The sequence below is a fragment of the Pocillopora damicornis genome, chromosome 3, assembly GCF_964200805.1.
Source record: "Pocillopora damicornis chromosome 3, jaPocDami1.2, whole genome shotgun sequence".
Classification (NCBI taxonomy): domain Eukaryota; kingdom Metazoa; phylum Cnidaria; class Anthozoa; order Scleractinia; family Pocilloporidae; genus Pocillopora; species Pocillopora damicornis.
The window spans coordinates 4,185,470-4,207,648 of NC_142672.1; the positions used below are offsets into that span (position 1 = coordinate 4,185,470).

At 40.3% G+C, this 22,179-nt stretch overlaps 1 protein-coding gene across 7 annotated transcripts in view; it reads left to right on the forward strand.

Moving 5' to 3' along the window:
• LOC149047895 (MAM and LDL-receptor class A domain-containing protein 1-like) overlaps positions 1-21,877 on the forward strand; it is a 38,988-nt gene extending 17,111 nt beyond the window's left edge. The window contains exons 6-31 of one of the 7 annotated variants that reach the window (XM_089201148.1): positions 1,357-1,535; positions 1,959-2,180; positions 2,663-2,698; positions 3,243-3,374; positions 3,604-3,851; positions 4,862-5,030; positions 5,162-5,296; positions 5,884-6,131; positions 6,963-7,107; positions 7,371-7,502; positions 7,732-7,979; positions 8,937-9,105; positions 9,229-9,363; positions 9,934-10,011; positions 10,120-10,181; positions 11,014-11,158; positions 11,422-11,553; positions 11,783-12,030; positions 13,064-13,232; positions 13,674-14,072; positions 14,446-14,701; positions 18,667-18,821; positions 19,435-19,709; positions 20,175-20,379; positions 21,170-21,367; positions 21,656-21,877. In XM_089201148.1, coding sequence (XP_089057274.1) covers positions 1,357-1,535; positions 1,959-2,180; positions 2,663-2,698; positions 3,243-3,374; positions 3,604-3,851; positions 4,862-5,030; positions 5,162-5,296; positions 5,884-6,131; positions 6,963-7,107; positions 7,371-7,502; positions 7,732-7,979; positions 8,937-9,105; positions 9,229-9,363; positions 9,934-10,011; positions 10,120-10,181; positions 11,014-11,158; positions 11,422-11,553; positions 11,783-12,030; positions 13,064-13,232; positions 13,674-14,072; positions 14,446-14,701; positions 18,667-18,821; positions 19,435-19,709; positions 20,175-20,379; positions 21,170-21,367; positions 21,656-21,795 — 4,660 coding nt within the window. In that variant the 3' untranslated portion in view covers positions 21,796-21,877. Of the gene's footprint in view, positions 1-1,356; positions 1,536-1,958; positions 2,181-2,662; positions 2,699-3,242; positions 3,375-3,603; positions 3,852-4,861; positions 5,031-5,161; positions 5,297-5,883; positions 6,132-6,962; positions 7,108-7,370; positions 7,503-7,731; positions 7,980-8,936; positions 9,106-9,228; positions 9,364-9,933; positions 10,182-11,013; positions 11,159-11,421; positions 11,554-11,782; positions 12,031-13,063; positions 13,233-13,673; positions 14,073-14,445; positions 14,702-14,837; positions 14,991-18,570; positions 18,822-19,434; positions 19,710-20,174; positions 20,380-21,169; positions 21,368-21,655 lie in introns of those variants that run through there. The other 6 variants (XM_089201147.1, XM_089201150.1, XM_089201149.1 and 3 more) reach the window with 6 other exon arrangements.
• Positions 21,878-22,179: the final 302 nt, after the last annotated feature.

Sequence of the window (22,179 nt, forward strand, 5' to 3'; positions counted from 1 at the left end):
CTACCGCGTCAAACTTAAAGTAAACATGAACATCGCTGACTTTGGGAAAGGTCGTTACTTCGTTCTTAGAGTAAAACAACAAACCTTTGACAAAGCGCGATTTTTTTTGAAATGATTAATGTAAACCTTGCGATAGCCAAATGAAGAGAGAATGATAGAAACTTGCTATCGCCGTTCGCTATCATTTAAAAACTTTCTAGGAAAAACATAATCCGTAAGATAACTTCTCTTCCCTGAACACCACGACTGTATCAAACATTCCAAAAGGTAGGACAAGAAATGATTTGAAGAATACGAACACTTTTGAAATGTTATCCGAGCGATGAACGGGCGCGAGGGTTTTAAAGCGATGAATGCAAAGGTCATTGTTTTACCGAAACGTGATTTGAATTATAAACTGAAGCTGGTGTCAAACGAAGATTGGGAAAAAAAGTGCCTTTTCTTGTTCTCTTACGCGTTCTTCTCGCCGTATTCTGCCTATTTTAGCGTCCTTTCTGACTTTCTTCCGCGTTTTCTCGACTTGCTTTACAACTCTTACTTCTTGCTTTCTTTGGTCGCTCTGTCTCTTTCTTTCCGACCTATTTTCACTCAAAACCCTTTCTCCACGAACTTGGATTATGACAATTTCCTCCGGCTGACAAAGCTCCAGCTCTGCCGGTATTGTTGCTTTTCGAGTTGATCCAAAATTGCAAAATACTGAGAATTACTGTTCAACTACAACCTCACCAGTTCGGTTTCCCACTCAAAACGCGTTTTGTAATTTAATTGCTTACGCTGCTTCACATTTACCAGCTCACGTGAAGCCCTCGTCTAATGCCTAACTGTGTGCCCGCGGTAGGCTGCACTCAAGCTCGGTACTCGAGTATGCACACTTCATTGTGCCAGTATCTCCTGGCACAAATGGGGTATCCTAGTTACGCACCCAATCGCGCCTGCGCACTAGCTTCTACTTTGCCCTTCCATTACGTAATGGCTAAGAACGCGCCCGCAATGCACTTGGCCGTACATTCTAAAAGTAGCACCTTGTACGGTCGGTCGTACAGTCGAACGGTCGTAAGTCAAAATTTTTTCGGCAACATGGCTTACTTTTATTTCGTATAATTATGGACTACGCAGCGCGCGTTGCGAACTCCGCTATTTGCTGCCAATCGCCTGTAAGTGGTTGCAGCTTGACTGCTACCTAATGCCCGAAGCAGAATCCTGCCGCAAAGTATTAACCTTCATCCTTTCTTGCGCATTTTCCGTATTCTTTCGCTCAACTAAGCCTATACTAGTTATCCACCTTTCTCCTCCGAATCAAACCACCACACAAGGAAGTACAAGGTTCACAAATTTATCGTCTCTTTTGACTGATAGGTGCTCGTCATCTATAGGTCGCACAGCACGTGGAGAGCAGAAGATAAACCTTCACCGAGACTGCTGGTTCAAGGGCGTTGTCATCCACGAAATAACGCACGCAATTGGCTTCTTTCACGAGCAATCTCGATCAGACAGAGATAGTTACGTCAAGATCCTGTACGAGAACATTCAAAAAGGTGAGAAGAGGGCTTTGTGATACTATGAAAAAAGCTATCGCTATAGAATCACCACTGAAAATAAATTATAGAAGCTCCAATAAACTTAACAAAGACACTTTACTGAGCCTATCTATGGTCGGTAAGTTAGTTGAGAAGGAGGTTCTGGAATCTCCCTTTTCCCTGTATTCCAACTGGTTTTTCTTCCTATTACCGGGCCTTTGTAGCCACTTTACATCCCTTCTTTCAGGTCACACATATGCGTTGGCGCTCGTAAACTTATAACTTTTTTCTTTGTTTCGTTTTTTTGTTTGTTTGTTTTGCTTTTTTCCATTTTTGCGTTTAGGCCTTAATGATCTTTTAACATAATATTTTTCGTAAACACCTGTCAGAGTCTATACAAATAAATACACAAAAACTTTACACACAATTCTATTCCATCAGGCGTAGAAGACAACTTCCAAAAATTCGATCAAGGCGAGATCCAGCATTTGGGAGAACCTTACGACTATAGCAGCATAATGCATTATGGGCCGAATGACTTTACCCGTAATGGACGACCAACCATCATGGGATTGAGGAGTGGGTCAAACCAAATGGGTCAGCGGAAAGGATTTAGTGCTAATGACGTTCGGCAGATCAATAAGTTGTACAAGTGTCCTGCAAGTGAGTTTTGATGTTAAATACCGTAAAAGGTTCAAACACCAAGACAATTACAATCTACCTTCCACATGCATTACATGAAGTGTATATCCCGTGTGAGTGTCGTAAAACTCAAACCAAATTAAAGTAATCACGACGGCCACTCAGAAGAAAGGAAAACACCAATGAGAATTTAAAGTAAAAACAACCAAATTGGCTAAAGCGCGGGAAAACGCGGGCAACCAACTCGTGAGAGTAGTCGTGATTGGTTTTAGTTTTGCATCTGATTGGTTGGAAAAGTGGCACGAGTTTTCTAGACCAATCACAGATCGAAATAAAGAAAACTACGGCAATTCCGGATTTCTTTTGACAGACAATTGAAAATAATTCTATGGAGACAATTAAATCTGAAATAGGTATCAATTTTCGCATGTGTCTTTCTCCATTGCGTGGGATAAACCAAATAAGTAAGGCAAAGCTGAACTTGATCAATTTTTCTCCTCTAGAGCCATTTGCTCCAGGTCCAGATGAGAATTCTGTTGGTGAGTAATTTCACACATGGAGACCTAGCCAAGGTCATTGGGGTTGAGTAAATTAGTAGTGCCTCTCTAGACAAATTCGAAGTCCATTGCGAGTTTACCTCCCTCCCACTTCCACTTCGCATTTCGTTACAATTTAAAAGGGAGGAGGCACAGTGAAACCAAAATGGAACTTTCACTTCGGGTTCAAACTCACGAACTGTGAGGCCTGAAAACAGACGCATTCTTGTTCGCAAATGGTTTGCATAATTGATCGTAAGTAACATTTCTAGCGGATGCCGGTAAATTTTCTGCTCATGTGCAGTGCGTTTTACTATGTTGTTGCATCCAGGAGGAGTAGTAACGTAACGGAAACCGTGTCAAACTCCGATTAAGATTAGATCTTGGGTAATCACACCAATCTGTGTCGTATGAAAACCGAACCTTGATTAACGGTAATGAGTGTGAGTTCATAGAATCAGGAAATGTCACAGTGGCAGTTATCTTCTTGCTTGGATAAGAGTAATGTCCGTTAATTTATATCAGTCCTTTCTTTTCCTTTTTTTAGAATACTGTAACTTTGACAGTGGTTCGCTGTGCGACTTTACTCAAGTGACTGGAGACCAGTTTGACTGGACCCTCCATAAAGGTCCTACAAGAAGCGGTGGGACTGGACCGGGCACAGATATGTCTGGAAAAGGTCAGCTATTTGATTATCCTATTTTGGAAGGCTTCCTCCTGGTGGAGATTCGGCAAGCCAGAAGGGTAGTAAAATAGTGCTTTGAATCTCTTCTTTCATTAATTCTGCGGCATTCCCAGATCCCCACTGCAGGATCTATCAGATTCGTTGATTATTGGCCGATTTTGTAACAAAACTTAGTCATAACTTGGTCGGTAGTCGGCCCCTGCTGACTCTTGTTTTTACACAGGTTATTACGTTTACATCGAGACATCCACGCCTCGTAGAGAAGGCGACAGAGCTGTCCTGCTGTCTCCCCGGCTGAAGGGACCTTATTGTCTCCGTATGCATTACCACATGTTGGGTGTTAACATTGGATCCCTGAGGGTTTACAAAAATTCAACATCGGGTAACAGTGTTGTGTTTTCCGTTGACGGTAATAAAGGAGATCAATGGTACTCGGCGGAATACTCCTTAACAGGTCCCGAGCAGTTTCAGGTAATGACGAGTACGAGTACGATCCTTTCCCGAGTAATGTAAACTTTACAAGGATCCTTTCTTCGTTGAAGGATAAATCGAGCGCCTTTTGATTTATTGGTGCTTCACTAAGCACCAAAGTGCAAAGTGGTTCAATAGCGAATTGTTTTCGTTTTGCGTCTGTGTGGACGAGAGGGTGACACAAATTTCAATACCAATAGCATACAGCAAGACCGATACAATCCTGGGTTCCTTCGACATTCAAATGAAAGCATCTTTGTCAACACCTAAACGCAATCTCGATTTGATTTGGCTCTTGCCACGTCCTGTGAGCTATTAGTTTGAAAATATGACAACCCTTGAAATCTAAAAACTGAAGAAGAACATTGCGAGGGAATGATAACTTAACTAGAAACTGTAAACTTTATCTGATGTCGTCGAGAGTGGTAATATTCGTGCAACTCACTCCCTGGGCTCCGCGTGGCGCCCACACCTCCCCTCTTTTGTTTCGCTAATTTTGATTTTTCACTCGTATGATTAACTGTTCTTAGTCTATTGGTGGAATATTTTTCTACTTTTTCCAAAACTGTGACGAATTAATAGAGCTGGTCTGATATGGTTATTATTTCAATTGATACTTAACACGACGATAGAGAAGAATAAAATCTAGAGTTATCTCAAGTTTATGATAAATATAACAATCTCTAAATGCGAGAGCGATCTTCGCATGAATGAACACTACTTAAGAGTCGTGAAAAAACGGCCTGAAAGAAATTCAGGCCTGTACGGGATTTGAACCCATGACTTCTGCGAAGCTGGTGTTCGGTCAACTAAGCCAATATTTCAACAGGGAATTTGTCATTATGTTGCTTCGTAATAGACCCGTGAAGTGATAGATAAATGACTGATCATATGAAAATCATGTATGTGAACTGCGGTTTAAGAAATGATTGAGTTATGATCATTTATATTGATCTCTTTTGCAACTGTCTTAACACGCGTTTTTCCGATAATTTCTGTATACGTTGCAGCTTGCATTCGAGGCTGTCCGTGGCAATGGCTACCGAGGTGATATTGCTTTAGATGAAATTAAACTTGTCCCTGGAAAATGCAACGCATCACCGGGCACCCTTCCTCCACCTGTCATTAAAACGCCGGTCAAACAAAAGACCACACCTGAGCCACCTACTCGTGGAGAAGGTAAGCATGGGTGTATGGGTATTCAGTCATAATGTCACCGTATGAATTACCTCCCCACCCAGTCATCTACCCACCCCTCCCTTCCCCACCTCCCCCTTAGAGACTAAACTTCTTGTGTGGATATTTTCTAGTGTACTGCAACTTTGATTCAAGGACATTTTGTCAGTTTACCCAGACTACTGCTGACGAGTTTGACTGGGTTCTGAACAAAGGGAACACCCCAAGCGCGCCGCAGACTGGCCCGAGATCTGATGTTTCTTCTACAGGTTGGCAAATAGCTCTCGCATCACGGCATCTTCAGAAAAAAAGCAAACATTTGTTATGAGATTTTTCTGTTTTTTTGTTTGTTTTTTTGTTTTTTTTTTTTTGGCGTATTGGTAACCTTTTTGTTTGATTGGGAATTAATTTTCGGGCTGTGAACCTGAGAACACTCTGCAGACTTTTCATGGTACTCGGGTAAGCGAACACAGTGGTCAAAGATCGGCCATGCTCAGAGCCTCAATTCAACACGACAATTTTCTGCGCAAACTTTGACAGGAAAACCTAAGAAACACCTGCTGCCACGTAAAAGAAGCGAAAGAAAAATTGAAATGGATATAAAAATCTGTAAAAGGAAACAAAAGGTTGGAAAAGGAAAACTCGAGTCTTTTTTAACACAAAGCTTATTAAAGTAGGAGTATCCTGTTGATTTGCCAATCTGTTTTGAGCTTTATCAAAAAAGGCATTTGCTTTTAAAACGCCATTAGTTACCAGCTTGTGCAGATAATAGTAACTCGTGTGACCACTGTGTTACCTAAGATTCTGTCCTAGTGCTTCATAATAACTTGAGTTATGCCTTTTGCTTTTTCCTCAGGCTACTACATCTATGCCGAAGCTTCATTTCCGCGTCAAAATGGAGACCGCGCCCAGCTTCTCTCGCCGAAGCTGATCGGTAGCTACTGCCTTCAGTTTTATTATTATATGCACGGAGCTCAGATGGGAGCTCTACATGTCCTTCTTGTTTTGGGCGCACGAAGGTTCAAACAGTTTTCCTTCACAGGCGACCAGGGACAAAAATGGCATAAAGGCGAAATCAGCAATTGGGGTAAACATGCCTATCAGGTAGGTTTTTCAGGACTTCCCTTCATGTTTTCAACTAAATCAAAATGACAGCTTGAGGTGGTCCAAAACAGTCTTGTAATCTTTGGACATAAAATTTTTTAATATATCGATTAGACCAAAATTGTTTCTTGACAAAAAGTGCTGAAAAAATGCCCAATGTTACTAAAACATTATTGGATCATTTATCTGATATAGAAAGTTACCACAGTAACACTACAGTCTCTTTAAAATACTAATGATTTTAGCTGTTGATGCCTGTGACTCAAAAAAGAATTAGGTGATACCCATTACTCGTTACTGATTACAATAAAATCTAGAATCACATCCAAACATCAAGAGTCCTCCCTCTAAAAACTGTTATTAGGTTCAGAGCCATCTTAAATGGTTTACAGCTTTAGGTAGCATTGCTGATAAATATATAATACTTCTTGAATTCGGTTTGTGCCTGACATTTAAGACTAAGAAATATTTGCTTCATCTAATGTGATGAGTTTTAGGGTATCATTTCCTTTGGCCTTAAGGGACATCTGGCACGTCTTCATTCGTCTAGACTGAATATTAAAAAATTAAAGTAATTGTTCAACTGACTACACAAAAGTCCATCAAAAGCCAATCAAAATTGTAAAGAAAGTGGCCAATCTTAATCAAAAAATGTAGTATAGCAAGAAATGCAGATGAAACCTAATTTATTTTAACGTTTTCATTCAATTTTTTATTTATATTTTGTTCTAAATTTGCATGCTTTTCTAGGGAGGAAGGGGAAGGTAGATGGGTAGTTGTGCAGCTTTTTTCTCATCTAATCAGTCATCATCTTTTTTTCTAATTTTACAGCTAGGTTTTGAAGCAGAGAGAGGCATTGGTAACACTGGAGATATTGCTCTAGACGAAATCAGATTAAAACCAGGGAGTTGCAATCAATTTAAAGTCTCCACCCAGCCCCCAACGACTATCAAAACTACTCCTTTAGTCACACAAGGTACGTAGTCTGTTACGATAGAAAAGTTTTGATATGCTACAGCTAAAATTTGTCGTTGCTTCACGTAACGGAAATCGTGTCAAACTCCGATTAAGATTAGATCTTGGGTAATCGCATCAATATGTGTCGTATGAAAAATCGAACCTTGATTAACGGTAATGAGTGTGAGATCATAGCATCAGGAAATGTCACAGTGGCAGTTGTCTTCTCACTAGGATTAGAGTGATGTCCGTTAATTGATGTCAGTCCTTTTTCTTCCATAGAGTACTGTAACTTTGACAATGGTTCGCTGTGCGACTTTACTCAAGCGACTGGAGACCAGTTTGACTGGACCCTCCATAAAGGTCCTACAAGTACCGGTGGGACTGGACCGGGAACAGATATGTCTGGAAAAGGTCAGTTATATGATTATTCTATTTTTATGGGCTTCCTCCTGGTGGAGATTCGGCAAGCCAGAAGGGTAGTAAAATAGTGCTTTGAATCTCTTCTTTCATTAATTCTGCGGCATTCTCAGATTCCTGCTGCAGGATCTATCAGATTCGTAGATTATTGGCCGATTTTGTAACAAAACTTAGTCATAACTTGGTCGGTAGTCGGCCCCTGCTGACTCTTGTTTTCACACAGGTTATTACGTTTACATCGAGACATCCACGCCTCGTAGAAAAGGCGACAGAGCTGTCCTGCTGTCTCCCCGGCTGAAGGGACCTTATTGTCTCCGTATGCATTACCACATGTTGGGTGTTAACATTGGATCCCTGAGGGTTTACAAAAATTCAGCATCGGGTAACAGTGTTGTGTTTTCCGTCGACGGTAATAGAGGAGATCAGTGGTACTCGGCGGAATACTCCTTAACAGGTCCCGAGCAGTTTCAGGTAATGACGAGTACGAGTACGATCTTTTCCCGAGTCATGATAACTTTACAAGGATCCTTTCTTCGTTGAAGGATTAAAGCCATCGAGCGCCTTTTGATTTATTGGTGCTTCACTAAGCACCAAAGTGTAAAGTGGGTCATTAACGAATTGTTTTCGCTTTGCATCTTTGTGGTCGAGAGGGTGACACAAATTTCAATACTAGCAACATACAGCAATATCGATACAATCCTGGGTTCCTTCGACATTCAAATGAAAGCATCTTCATTAACACCGAAACGCAATCTCGATTTGATTGGGCTCTTGCCACGTCCTGTGAGCTATTAGTTTGAAAATATGACAACCCTTGAAATCTAACATCTGAAGAAGAACATCGCGAGAGAATGATAACTTAACAATGAAATTGTAAACTTTATCTGACGTCGTCGATGGTGATAATATTCGTGCAACTCACTCCCTGGGCTCCGCGTGGCGCCCACTCCTCCCCTCTTTTGTTTCGCTAATTTTGATTTTTCACTCGCATGATTAACTGTTCGTAGTCTGTTCGTGGAATATTTTTCTAATTTTTCCAAAACTGTGACGAATTGATAGAGCTGGTCTGATATGTTTATTATTTCATTTGATACTTGTAACGTAGATCGATGAACACGACGATAGAGAAGAACAAAATCTAGCATCATCTCAAGTTTATGATAAATATATCGATCTCTAAATACGAGAGCGATCTTCGCATGAATGAACACTACTTAGGAGTCGTGAAAAAACGGCCTGAAAGAAATTCAGGCCTGTACGGGATTTGAACCCATGACTAACGCGAAGTGATGGATAAATGACTGATCATATGAAAATCATGTATGTGAACTGCGGTTTAAGAAATGATTGAGTTATGATCATTTATATTGATCTCTTTTGCAACTGTCTTAACACGCGTTTTTCCGATAATTTTTGTATACGTTGCAGCTTGCATTCGAGGCTGTCCGTGGCAATGGCTACCGAGGTGATATTGCTTTAGATGAAATTAAACTTGTCCCTGGAAAATGTAACGCATCACCGGGCACCCCTGCTCCACCTGTCATCAAAACGCCGGTCAAACAAAAGACCACACCTGAGCCACCTACTCGTGGAGAAGGTAAGCATGGGTATTCAGTCATAATGTCACCGTATGAATTACCTCCCCACCCAGTCATCTACCCACCCCTCCCTTCCCCACCTCCCCCTTAGAGACTAAACTTCTTGTGTGGATATTTTCTAGTGTACTGCAACTTTGATTCAAGGACATTTTGTCAGTTTACCCAGACTACTGCTGACGAGTTTGACTGGGTTCTGAACAAAGGGAACACCCCAAACGCGCCGCAGACTGGCCCGAGATCTGATGTTTCTTCCACAGGTTGGCAAATAGCTCTCGCATCACGGCATCTTCAGAAAAAAGCAAACATTTGTTATCAGATTTTTCTGTTCTTTTTTCTTTTTTTGGCGTATTGGTGACCTTTTTGTTTGATTGAGAATTAATTTTCGGGCTGTGAACCTGAGAACACTCTGCAGACTTTTCATGGTACTCGGGTAAGCGAACACAGCGGTCAAAGATCGGCCATGCTCAGAGCCTCAATTCAACACGACAATTTCCTGCGCAAACTTTGACAGGAAAACCTAAGAAACACCTGCTGCCACATAAAAGAAGCGAAAGAAAAATTGAAATGGATATAAAAATCTGTAAAAGGAAACAAAAGGTTGGAAAAGGAAAACTCGAGTCTTTTTTAACACAAAGCTTATTAAAGTAGGAGTATCCTGTTGATTTGCCAATCTGTTTTGAGCTTTATCAAAAGAGGTATTTGCTTTTAAAACGCCATTAGTTACCAGCTTGTGCAGATAATAGTAACTCGTGTGACCACTGTGTTACCTAAGATTCTGTCCTAGTGCTTCATAATAACTTGAGTTATGCCTTTTGTTTTTTCCTCAGGCTACTACATCTATGCCGAAGCTTCATTTCCGCGTCAAAATGGAGACCGCGCCCAGCTTCTCTCGCCGAAGCTGATCGGTAGCTACTGCCTTCAGTTTTATTATTATATGCACGGAGCTCAGATGGGAGCTCTACACGTCCTTCTTGTTTTGGGCGCACGAAGGTTCAAACTGTTTTCCTACACAGGCAACCAGGGACAAAAATGGCATAAAGACGAAATCAGCAATTGGGGTAAACATGCCTACCAGGTAGGTTTTTCAGGACTTCCCTTAATGTTGACAACTAAATCAAAATGACAGCTTGAGGTGGTCCAAAACAGTCTTGTAATCTTTGGACATAAAATTTTTTTAATATATCGATTAGACCAAAATTGTTTCTTGACAAAAAGTGCTGAAAAAATGCCCAATGTTACTAAAACATTATTGGATCATTTATCTGATATAGAAAGTTACCACAGTAACACTACAGTCTCTTTAAAATACTAATGATTCTAGCTGTTGATGCCTGTGACTCAAAAAAGAATTAGGTGATACCCATTACTCGTTACTGATTACAATAAAATCTAGAATCACATCCAAACATCAAGAGTCCTCCCTCTAAAAACTGTTATTAGGTTCAGAGCCATCTTAAATGGTTTACAGCTTTAGGTAGCATTGCTGATAAATATATAATACTTCTTGAATTCGGTTTGTGCCTGACATTTAAGACTAAGAAATATTTGCTTCATCTAATGTGATGAGTTTTAGGGTATCATTTCCTTTGGCCTTAAGGGACATCTGGCACGTCTTCATTCGTCTAGACTGAATATTAAAAAATTAAAGTAATTGTTCAACTGACTACACAAAAGTCCATCAAAAGCCAATCAAAATTGTAAAGAAAGTGGCCAATCTTAATCAAAAAGTGTAGTATAGCAAGAAATGCAGATAAAACCTAATTTATTTTAACGTTTTCATTCAATTTTTTATTTATATTTTGTTCTAAATTTGCATGCTTTTCTAGGGAGGAAGGGGAAGGTAGATGGGTAGTTGTGCAGCTTTTTTCTCATCTAATCAGTCATCATCTTTTTTTCTAATTTTACAGCTAGGTTTTGAAGCAGAGAGAGGCATTGGTAACACTGGAGATATTGCTCTAGACGAAATCAGATTAAAACCAGGGAGTTGCAATCAATTTAAAGTCTCCACCCAGCCCCCAACGACTATCAAAACTACTCCTTTAGTCACACAAGGTACGTAGTCTGTTACGATAGAAAAGTTTTGATATGCTACAGCTAAAATTTGTCGTTGCTTCACGTAACGGAAATCGTGTCAAACTCCGATTAAGATTAGATCTTGGGTAATCACACCAATATGTGTCGTATGAAAAATCGAACCTTGATTAACGGTAATGAGTGTGAGATCATAGCATCAGGAAATGTCACAGTGGCAGTTGTCTTCTCACTAGGATTAGAGTGATGTCCGTTAATTGATGTCAGTCCTTTTTCTTCCATAGAGTACTGTAACTTTGACAGTGGTTCGCTGTGCGACTTTACTCAAGCGACTGGAGACCAGTTTGACTGGACCCTCCATAAAGGTCCTACAAGTACCGGTGGGACTGGACCAGGCACAGATATGTCTGGAAAAGGTCAGCTATATGATTATCCTATTTTTATGGGCTTCCTCCTGATAGAGATTCGGCAAGCCAGAAGGGTAGTAAAATAGTGCTTTGAATCTCTTCTTTCGTTAATTCTGCGGCATTCTCAGATTCCCGCTGCAGGATCTATCAGATTCGTAGATTATTGGCCGATTTTGTAACAAAACTTAGTCATAACTTGGTCGGTAGTCGGCCCCTGCTGACTTTTGTTTTCACACAGGTTATTACGTTTACATCGAGACATCCACGCCTCGTAGAAAAGGCGACAGAGCTGTCCTGCTGTCTCCCCGGCTGAAGGGACCTTATTGTCTCCGTATGCATTACCACATGCTGGGTGTTAACATTGGATCCCTGAGGGTTTACAAAAATTCAGCATCGGGTAACAGTGTTGTGTTTTCCGTCGGCGGTAATAGAGGAGATCAGTGGTACTCCGTGGAATACTCCTTGACAGGTCCCGAGCAGTTTCAGGTAATGACGAGTACGAGTACGATCTTTTCCCAAGTCATGATAACTTTACAAGGATCCTTTCTTCGTTGAATGATAAAACCCATCGAGCGGCTTTTGCTTTATTGGTGCTTCACTAAGCACCAAAGTGTAAAGTGGGTCATTAACGAATTGTTTTCGCTTTGCATCTTTGTGGTCGAGAGGGTGACACAAATTTCAATACCAGTAACATACAGCAAGACCGATACAATCCTGGGTTCCTTCGACATTCAAATGAAAGCATCTTCATTAACACCGAAACGCAATCTCGATTTGATTGGGCTCTTGCCACGTCCTGTGAGCTATTAGTTTGAAAATATGACAACCCTTGAAATCTAACATCTGAAGAAGAACATCGCGAGAGAATGATAACTTAAAAATAAAATTGTAAACTTTATCTGACGTCGTCGATGGTGATAATATTCGTGCAACTCACTCCCTGGGCTCCGCGTGGCGCCCACACCTCCCCTCTTTTGTTTCGCTAATTTTGATTTTTCACTCGCATGATTAACTGTTCGTAGTCTATTGGTGGAATATTTTTCTACTTTTTTCAAAACTGTGACGAATTAATATAGCTGATCTGATATGTTTATTATTTCCTTTTGATACTTGTAACGTAGATCGATGAACACGACGATAGAGAAGAACAAAATCTAGCATCATCTCAAGTTTATAATAAATATATCGATCTCTAAATACGAGAGCGATCTTCGCATGAATGAACACTACTTAGGAGTCGTGAAAAAACGGCCTGAAGGAAATTCAGGCCTGTACAGGATTTGAACCCATGACTTCTGCGAAGTCGGTGTTCCGCCAACTAAGCCAATATTTCAACAGGGAATTTGTCATTACATTGCTTCGTAATAGACCCGTGAAGTGATAGATAAATGACTGATCATATGAAAATCATGTATGTGAACTGCGGTTTAAGAAATGATTGAGTTATGATCATTTATATTGATCTCTTTTGCAACTGTCTTAACACGCGTTTTTCCGATAATTTCTGTATACGTTGCAGCTTGCATTCGAGGCTGTCCGTGGCAATGGCTACCGAGGTGATATTGCTTTAGATGAAATTAAACTTGTCCCTGGAAAATGCAACGCATCACCGGGCACCCTTGCTCCACCTGTCATTAAAACGCCGGTCAAACAAAAGACCACACCTGAGCCACCTACTCGTGGAGAAGGTAAGCATGGGTATATGGGTATTCAGTCATAATGTCACCATATGAATTATCTCCCCACCCAATCACCTACCCACCTCTCCCTAAGATTATACGAAAAAATTCATACAACAGCGTGGTAATGCAATTTAGAAACATCCCTTATAGTCAAGTCCTTGAAAACCCGTCTTTAGAATCTGCTTTTCTTGTAGTTGCAACATTTATTTACACCTGAGGTATGTGTTTGTCTCGAGTAAACGCAGTCCTGATTTAGAAAATAAAAAAATTTTAAATTGATATTCAAAACATAAGGATCTTAAATGCAAATCCAATTATGAAGAGCTTGGAAAAAACTGAATTGACTCGGAGATATTTGCTTGTAGAATACTTGGATGTGATTTCGTCTCTTTAGTTCATTATGGAAATAGTTGTGTTAATACTCGTATATCTCAAAATAATTTTCAGATTTAAGATGTTTATCTGGGTGGACTAAATTTGGCAGATCGTGCTACAAATCGTTTGATGCCAAAATGTTATGGCACGCTGCAAAAGCTCGCTGTCAACGAGATGGCGCCTCTCTCGTCGCCATCAATGACGCTTATGAACTTAACTTCGTCAGGAACTTATCCAGACGAATTTACGAAGATTATGCCGTTTGGATCGGGCTCCGCCGAGACTCTGAGGGGGAATTCTCACGTTGGGAGAACGGAGAACCACTTGCTTACACCAAATGGTTCAAGAACGAGCCTGACAATCATTTCGGAGACGAGAATTGTGTTAAGATGTTTAAATACACTGGTAAATGGATGGATTCCACCTGCACTGGGGAGTCTGCTCGGAGTCATCCTTTCATCTGCGAGAGCGGTAAGATTTAAGTGACTACAATTAATTTATGAAGGTGTTATCTCAAATTTAGTAAACAATAGGGAGGTCCATTTGAAAAGAGAATCCCGCTAAGAATCAAATATGCCCGGCTAGATTGGCCGGAATTCAATTTTGTGCAGCATTTTGATGAAATTGCCAAACAAGGCAAAGTTTTTGAAGCCTGTTTCTCGCGAGCTTCTTTCTCAGTGGAAGAATCTTCGCCTCTCAGAACAGGAACTGCCTCGGAGATATATACAAGCATACGTGGTAACTGTAGGCAACATGATGAATCCTGTTATTTCACCGATTCCCGAGCAGTGAAAAGTCTTTCAGCCCTCAGATTGGCTCACAACATCTTACTCCACACTTGTAGAGTTGGAGAAAAGTAAACCCCAGTGTCCACCCGGTTGGGATGAGCTGAGCACCGCCTGCTATAAAGTTTACGGTAGAATTCGAGGGATGTCCCCGTGGGCTGACGCAAGTAAAGTGTGCCAAGCATCATGTGCCAGCCTCGTGAGTATCACGTCGCCAGACGAACATAAGGAAGTACTTTCTTTAATGCAGCATTATTCTGAGGGCATGTACGGCTACTGGATTGGACTAAAACGTTCTTTTTCAAGCACGTTCTCGTAAGTAGTTTGAAGTTCGAAGTGTTCTTCAAAAGTAGCGACCCCATGTGGAAATGAATTTAGCGTTGTTAGTTTCTAAAGCTAATCAGTATAAGTTGTAAATGCTTACCCTAAATTTTCAGCATTGCAAATTCAGAAAACGAAAGTAATCCCAGCAACCATTAGAACTGAGGTTTACCCGATGAAAACTCAAAGTGACAACAAGGAACCTTCCTGAGGCGCAGGAAAACGTAAATGACCAAGTCGAAATTGGTTTCAGTTCGATTGGTTGAGAGGTTAGCATGAGTTTTCTGGACCAATCACAGAGCAAAGTTAAGTTCAACAAAAGCAATCCTTGAATACTTTCGACGCTCAATTGAACATTGCTGCGCTTTAGATTAAGTCAGGTTCTTTTGATGAGTTCTGTAGCAAGACACTTTACTGTAACAATGCCTCTCCCCAACCTTAAGTAATAATAAGTACCAGCAAAATATCAAAGAACCTGTGATAGTGACTGTAAATATCGAGAATCGCTGGCCAGGCTAAAAAAATCGAAAATTTTGATTATTTGCCTGGAAAACCCTTTTAGCGAGAGATATTCAAAAAAAATTATTTCAAAGTTTGAAAAATCAAATCTGTCCGAGGAAATAGGGAAAAATGAAAATTCGGGTTTTTACCTAATTAATTATGCAAAAAAAAAAACAATTTTAGCGAGTACTGGTAGAGGATGTTTCGTAAGAAATCGGGGATGTTTTTACTTCAAAGTGTAATTCATTTGATTTTTATTTGTGGCATAATAATATGAAATAACAAATAGGAGTAATTCAGAAACGTGCTGGCAAAATATAAAGGTTTGCGACGCACTGTGGCCAGAGGTCCCGAATTTGCATGATGCAAATCAGTTGTAGAAATCGTACCGCTTAACGGTTCTGGTGTAAGAAAGGCTCTTTTGACGGCTACAACATAAAATTTACAAGAATAATGACCAGTATTTAATAGCGTTTAATTCATTTTTTAAGCCAATGAGTTTTTTGTTTCATTTCTCGTAACTGTCTTGACGAAAAGTAAAATGTTTTAATTGCGTGCAATTGTCACGTTGGATCAAAGGTGAAGTTACCGAGTAAAGCGGACACGATCCTTTTTTCGTCAAAACTCCATTCTAAAGCATCCAGTCCTATATATCTCGTTTTATATTACTTGTATAAATTCTTTTATGAGTCTATATCGAACAACATCCAGCCGACCTGATCCTGTCTGAATGCCAAGTACGGTTCGAAGGGAACTTTTTCATTTCCGGTTTGCACCTTTAATACGGGGACCGCGGAGCTATGGGGTTGAGTGGGCTGTAGCCCCACCAAGAACAATTTATTATTATCATTATTATTTATTTTAATCTTTCTATTAAAAAATTTGGCAAATTTTTCTGAGGATTGAAACGCGTTTCCAGTGATTTCAGAAGCTCCAGATTTCAAAATTTTCCGGGGGAGCATACCCCAGGCCACCCTGTCAGCAGTCTTTCTGTACTGAGAAAGAAGTATTGAGAAACAGAAAAAAAGGAGGTCCTCCTCGGAGGGAAGGCCCCAGGACCCTCATAGATAAGTTGGTGCCAATGAGCTCACACTACGTGGGAACTACAATAGCTCCTCCGATCCAAAATATGTTTCACGGCCCCCGTTTTATATCAACGTTCATATAAAACTCAATTTTTTGAAGCAGCCTTTTGCCATTTGCCTTTTAAACTGCCCTGCGAGAGAAGCATCTAACAAGGTCTTCGAGCAGAGCGATGTAAGATGTCTTTTTTCTATGATCAACCCCAGGTGGTAATGAAGGATTGAAACTCTCGCAAAGGAGTTTTAAGATTGCAAGTTTGAGATTTTTGAGTGTGTTATTCTCGACCATGGAACAGATGTTGTACTGTTGGTAATGAATAGGATGAGTTACATTTAACTGCTCAAAAATAGACTCCTTAGCATTTGACAAATTAGATTCTTCCTCCATAGCAACCAGATCTTGCTCAGTTTCAGCTTGTGCGCAGGGGGCTGTCTGCTATTTCAATTTTGCTGCCATTCTGGAAGAAAATGAAGCTACTTGTTGAGTTGTCAAAAACTCAGAGACCCTGAACAAGCGCTCCCTGTTCAATCCCTTTGCTCGTCTCATTTCTGTTGCAACAATTTCTGCGTCGACCTTCTTGCCGCTTTCTTGTCCGATGGTAAATCTAGCAGTCAGGTACTTTCGTTACTTTTCGTTAAACCGGTAAACTTTTTTTACTTGTTTTAAAGCGAAGCCTTCAGGCGGTGTTACATATCCAGTGCTACGAGTACAGGTTTCAGGAGGTAGAGGAATAGTTGGCACGGAACTTGAACCTTCCTCGAGCCTTGCAGCATATTTAACCTTCGCTTTATCAAGAAGAGTCTCCCTTTCAACCGTCTTTGTGTATGTTCCGAAAGCGAGATGCTTTTCTAGAGAAGAGTGCCGTTGGAAACTATGCGTGCAGCCCTCTTTTGGACATGGAAACACTTGATCCCTAGTACAATCTTTTAATTCGACAAAGTAAGCCACGTTTGGATTTTCAGAACTTGCACCACACGCCCCCCCCCCCCCCCCCCCCCCCCCAAGAAGAGAGGCAAAGCTACAGAATGACATCGTTTTCTGTTAAAGCTCTATGAAAAACCTCGCACGTCTTTACCTTTAAGAAAAAGACCGTGACTGCATCAAGGAGAATTATAGCCCGGACTGCAATACGGTATAATTGCTACCGTGACATAAGTCCTTTTTACCAAGTTTTATGACAGAAATGTGGCCATTTTTCCGAAAAAGATAAGAGTAAATAGCATAAAAATAGTTGGGCTGTTATCTTGAAGTGAAAAACTATACAGCAGAAGCTTGCGGTGTTGCGTGACTTTGTTTATTCACATAACTTTTTCCAAGATATCCAAGATATTTCAAAAGAAATATTATCGCAGTTGCAGAAAACGCAGCTATTCAACCAAGAATGATGTCAATAATAAACACCTAGTCAACAAAAATGGTGAACTATACAGCGGCCCTTATGTATAGTCAGGTGTAGGTAGTGCTTTTGAAATAGTGAGTCAACAATAACAGAGTCTTCTGCAATTCAAATTAACAGAAAATTTCGTATCTACACATCAATTTACAGCCCTCTTCAGCAATGTCTACGGATTTTTTATTCTATAATTTCATATCATTTCCACATCAAAGAGTTTTTTAATCATCTTTAACTATCTCGTTTACTTCGTAGCTCTCAAGTACGATTTCCACAACTGATTTGCATCATGCAAATTCCTGACCTTGGCCGCAGTGCGTCGCAAACTCTTTTATTTTGCTGGCACTTTTCTGAATTACCCAAATTTTTTATTTCATATTGTTTTTATATAAGGACCAAACTTTGTGCCAGCATGCAGTTTAACATGATTTCTCACATACCAGGACGCGTTTTGAAGGCTTGAAGTTTCTCGATTTTTCGTTCTTTGCAACAAGTGTTTGAGAGTACTTTGTTAAAAAATCATGTAAATTTTAAAATTAAACCCAAGCTCCTAAAAAAAACCACAAATAAAAATCAAATGATTTTATTTTGAAGTAAAAACATTCCCGATTTCTTACGAAACATCCTCCTCCAGTACTAGCACACCAAAGTTGGTAAATTTTACTGCATTTTTTGCATAATGAATTAGGTAAAAACCCAAATTTTCGTTTTTCTCCATTTTCTCGGAAACATTTGATTTTTCAAACTTTGAATTTTTTTTAAATATATTTCCCTAAAAGGGTTTTCCAAGAAAATTATCAGAATTTTCGATTTTTTTAGCCTGGCCAGCAATTCTCGATATTTACAGTCACGGGCTCTTAATACTCCTTTTCGTTTCATGCCACAGGAGCCGGTATCAGCTCCGGCTGGATGAGCCTCTTGGCTCGGGTGTAGACTTATTTTAAAGCAATGTTCATTACAATGTTACCTTACCTTTTTAAAGATGGGAGGATAAAAGTCCCCTGACTTACACCAAATGGGCAAGAGGCGAGCCTAATAACTGGATCAGGAATGAAGTCTGTGTTTACATGAGTACACAAGATGGAACCTGGTTCGATTCTCGCTGCTCACGTTACCTACCATTCATTTGCAAATTATGTAAGTGTGATTTTATTCTGTTAAAATAAAGTGCTTTTATTTTTTTATAGGACTTCATCTGCCAAACTTGCACCCAGTTGCTCTATGGTATATTTTTAAGCATTAATTTTTCGCACTTCTTACTAGGGGCTCGGCTCCCACGACTGGGTACGAATATAAATGTCTCATTTATTAAGATCAGGATTTGCTGTGCAAGAAAAAATCAGATATCTTAGAACTGCTGTTTTCAACCAATCCAGCAAAACTGCGTCCCAACCTGTAACCTGTAACGGTTTACTGATTCAAAGTCCGCCAAACGGTTTCTTTTAGGTTATATTTGAGTGAAAAATTAGCCCCCTTTTTTCTGTATGTCACACCAATAGTGTTCAACTGAGTAACAGTTACCATTGGAAAAAAAAAAAGCACTTTGCAAACACACGGATTACCTACGATCGCGGTTTGCGGGTTTCATGTCACAATAATCAGATCTGGGCTACCAGAAACAGCCAATGAAAGCGCACCTCAAATTGAAAGTTGACAGCACAGCAAACGAGTAGCGAGTAAACAAAGTAAACTTCTCCCGTCGTTTCAGTTACAATTGTTCTTCACACTATTCCTTCTTCCCAAAATACAGCTTTAGCAAGTGATCGCCCAACAGATCTCACTACCCCTCTTCCGGTCACATGTGGGGTGAAAATGAACGAGACTTCTATATCCTCTGGATTAGCTCCTGGCGTAATCGTAGGGGGAAAGGTTGCAATCCCAGGAGCATGGCCTTGGCAAGTTGCTCTTCTGTGTAAGACTTGCACTGACCTTAGTTGTGGAGGTACCTTGATTTCTGCATATCACGTGATTACGGCCGCACACTGCATTCCCTCCGACACTGATACATTCGTCAAAGACTACAAGGTGGGTATGGAAGAAATACTCTATGCATCTGTTACAATCGGCGAGTGTGGGACAAAATAAAACTTATTCCACTTGAGTTTGCAAACCCAGATATGTCCAGTTTCTACTGAATGAGTTACGTACACCATTAACTCGTTGGTTACCTACTCTATTCTGCTGGGATCGGCAATGTATATACCACACAAGTGAATAGTGCTTTTTGCGCGCGCTCATTAGCTAGTCTGGAAGTGAATAGCAAATACTATCCACCTCTGAGCAGCCGATGAGACAGAATCGTGCGTCAAGAGTTTAATTTCCAACCATTTTTTTCGGTATACTGAAAGAAATCAAATTATTTTTCGGTATCTGTGTGATATATATTACAACAGTTATTCTCTTCAGTCTGAAAGTGTTAGAGCACCACTATACACTTCCACTTCGGTAAACAATCGTTAATTATAATGATGATCACTGCTTTGAATACAGATTCGCCTCGGTGAACATGATATCCGAACGAACGAGGGTGATGAACAAGACATTGACATAGCCGCCGTTTACAGACACACTTCCTACGGTGTAACAGCTCCCCACGATAGTGACATTGCAGTCATTAAGTTGGCCTCTCCCGCCACATTCAGTAGCAGCGTAGGACCAGCATGTCTACAAAGCAACAACATAGATTTTCCTCCAGGTAAAAACTTATCTTACTAGACAGATTAAGACAATCGTTTAGCTCGACTGGATTAATTCCAGTACAGAAACAAAGTTCTACTGTAACTAATCCGAATGAACTTTTCCCAGAGTCCTAACATCTAAAGAATGAAAGTCGGCGGGGTAAAGAACTGATCATTTTTAGCAAAGTTGGAAATTTCATTGGAATTTGAAAACAAAAGAGTGTCGGCGTTCTTTTTAGCGAAACCTTTGTGGACTAAATCGCATACTCTGCCCATTTCACGTCAGTTTCCGGTCTCTCAAAACTTTTGGTAAAAGATATGAGATACACTACAAGATGAAAGATTCTGGAGCGCACTCTTATGAAAATAGAGAAGAAAGATCAGAACTAAAGATCCTCTCTTGAGTAAATGCTTCAACGCTTTCCTCTTCAAGAGGTGTATGCGCCAGAGACCAAATAATCTTCTTCTATGGTTTTGAGACTCCAAAGAGCAACCCAACCTTCCAAAAATCGTCTTCAAATGTGCTTGAAATTCGACTATGGATGCTGTAGAGATTTACGTTATTGAGGCATGTGAGGCATATGAGGCTAGGTTGCTAAGGTGTTATTTAAAATGGCAGCGTCCAATAAATTCTGAGATCTTTTGAAGACAGTCATCAAATGGTTTGGTTACTCTCTGCTGTTTCAAAACGCATTAGGCAGTAAATATTTTATGCATACCTTTAAAAGACGGTATAAAAGTTTTATAATTGTTTTATAATTAGTGATACTCGGCGAAAATCTCCTCTTTTCTCCCGTTTTTCCACAGATACAGAATGCGCCATCACAGGTTGGGGTCGCACCCGTCGACGAGGCGGTAAATCTTCTGTTCTTAGAGAGACGAGGGTTCCCTTAGTCGGAGACGCAGACTGTAAGAAAAACTACAGACCAGAGCTCATAACTTCCAACATGGTCTGTGCCGGAAATTTGGGAGGAGGAATTGACGCCTGTCAGGGAGACAGCGGAGGTACAATGGAATTCTGCTTTCTTAAAGCGGAATGAAGTTCGATAGTTTATGTGTTTCACCTAGCTCTATCTAGCTCCATATTAGCGCATTATTTTCAAGATTCTACCACTGACATCTAATAAATTCATAGAAACACGAAAAGACTGTTTCAAGGAGAAAAGAACGGGATAGCAGAAGGTCATTTAGGACTTGCGATAGACTTGACTTCTTTTAAGCATCATCGTATGATTGACATATTTCACCAGTCATTTATCAATCGTTTGATACATTTTTAATTTATGATTCCAGGCCCTCTCGTCTGCGAGAAAGACGGCCGTTGGCGTCTCGTGGGCACAACCAGCTGGGGATGGGGTTGTGGTGGCCAGTATTACGGAGTATACACAAACATCGCTGAGCTGTATGAATGGATCAAGGAAAACACGAAATGAAGAGAAGATTGAATTAGAAATTGATCTAGAGTGCTATCAAAATGTACACGAAAAGAAAGCCAAATAAAGCGTAAGGCCTCTATCCCAAGACTGCAATTAAAATTTACTTTAAGTGAACGAAGTCTAGAAGACGATAATATCCCCTTAATGAACACGATTTTGTTGTGTTGTTTTGTGTTCTTAGTTCGTTTTGTTTTGGTATTTTTCTTTTTTTTGTCTTTTCTGTTGGTTTGTCTGGAAGCAAGGGCTTTCGAGTCTGCTAACAATCGCAGACAAAACTCAGATGCTGTTTATACGGACTTTCGACGTTCTACCAAACTGCGATTTGAAGTTTGGTTTGGTAAACCTGACTCCGGTTAGTTTTTCTTGAAGGAATCCACAAAG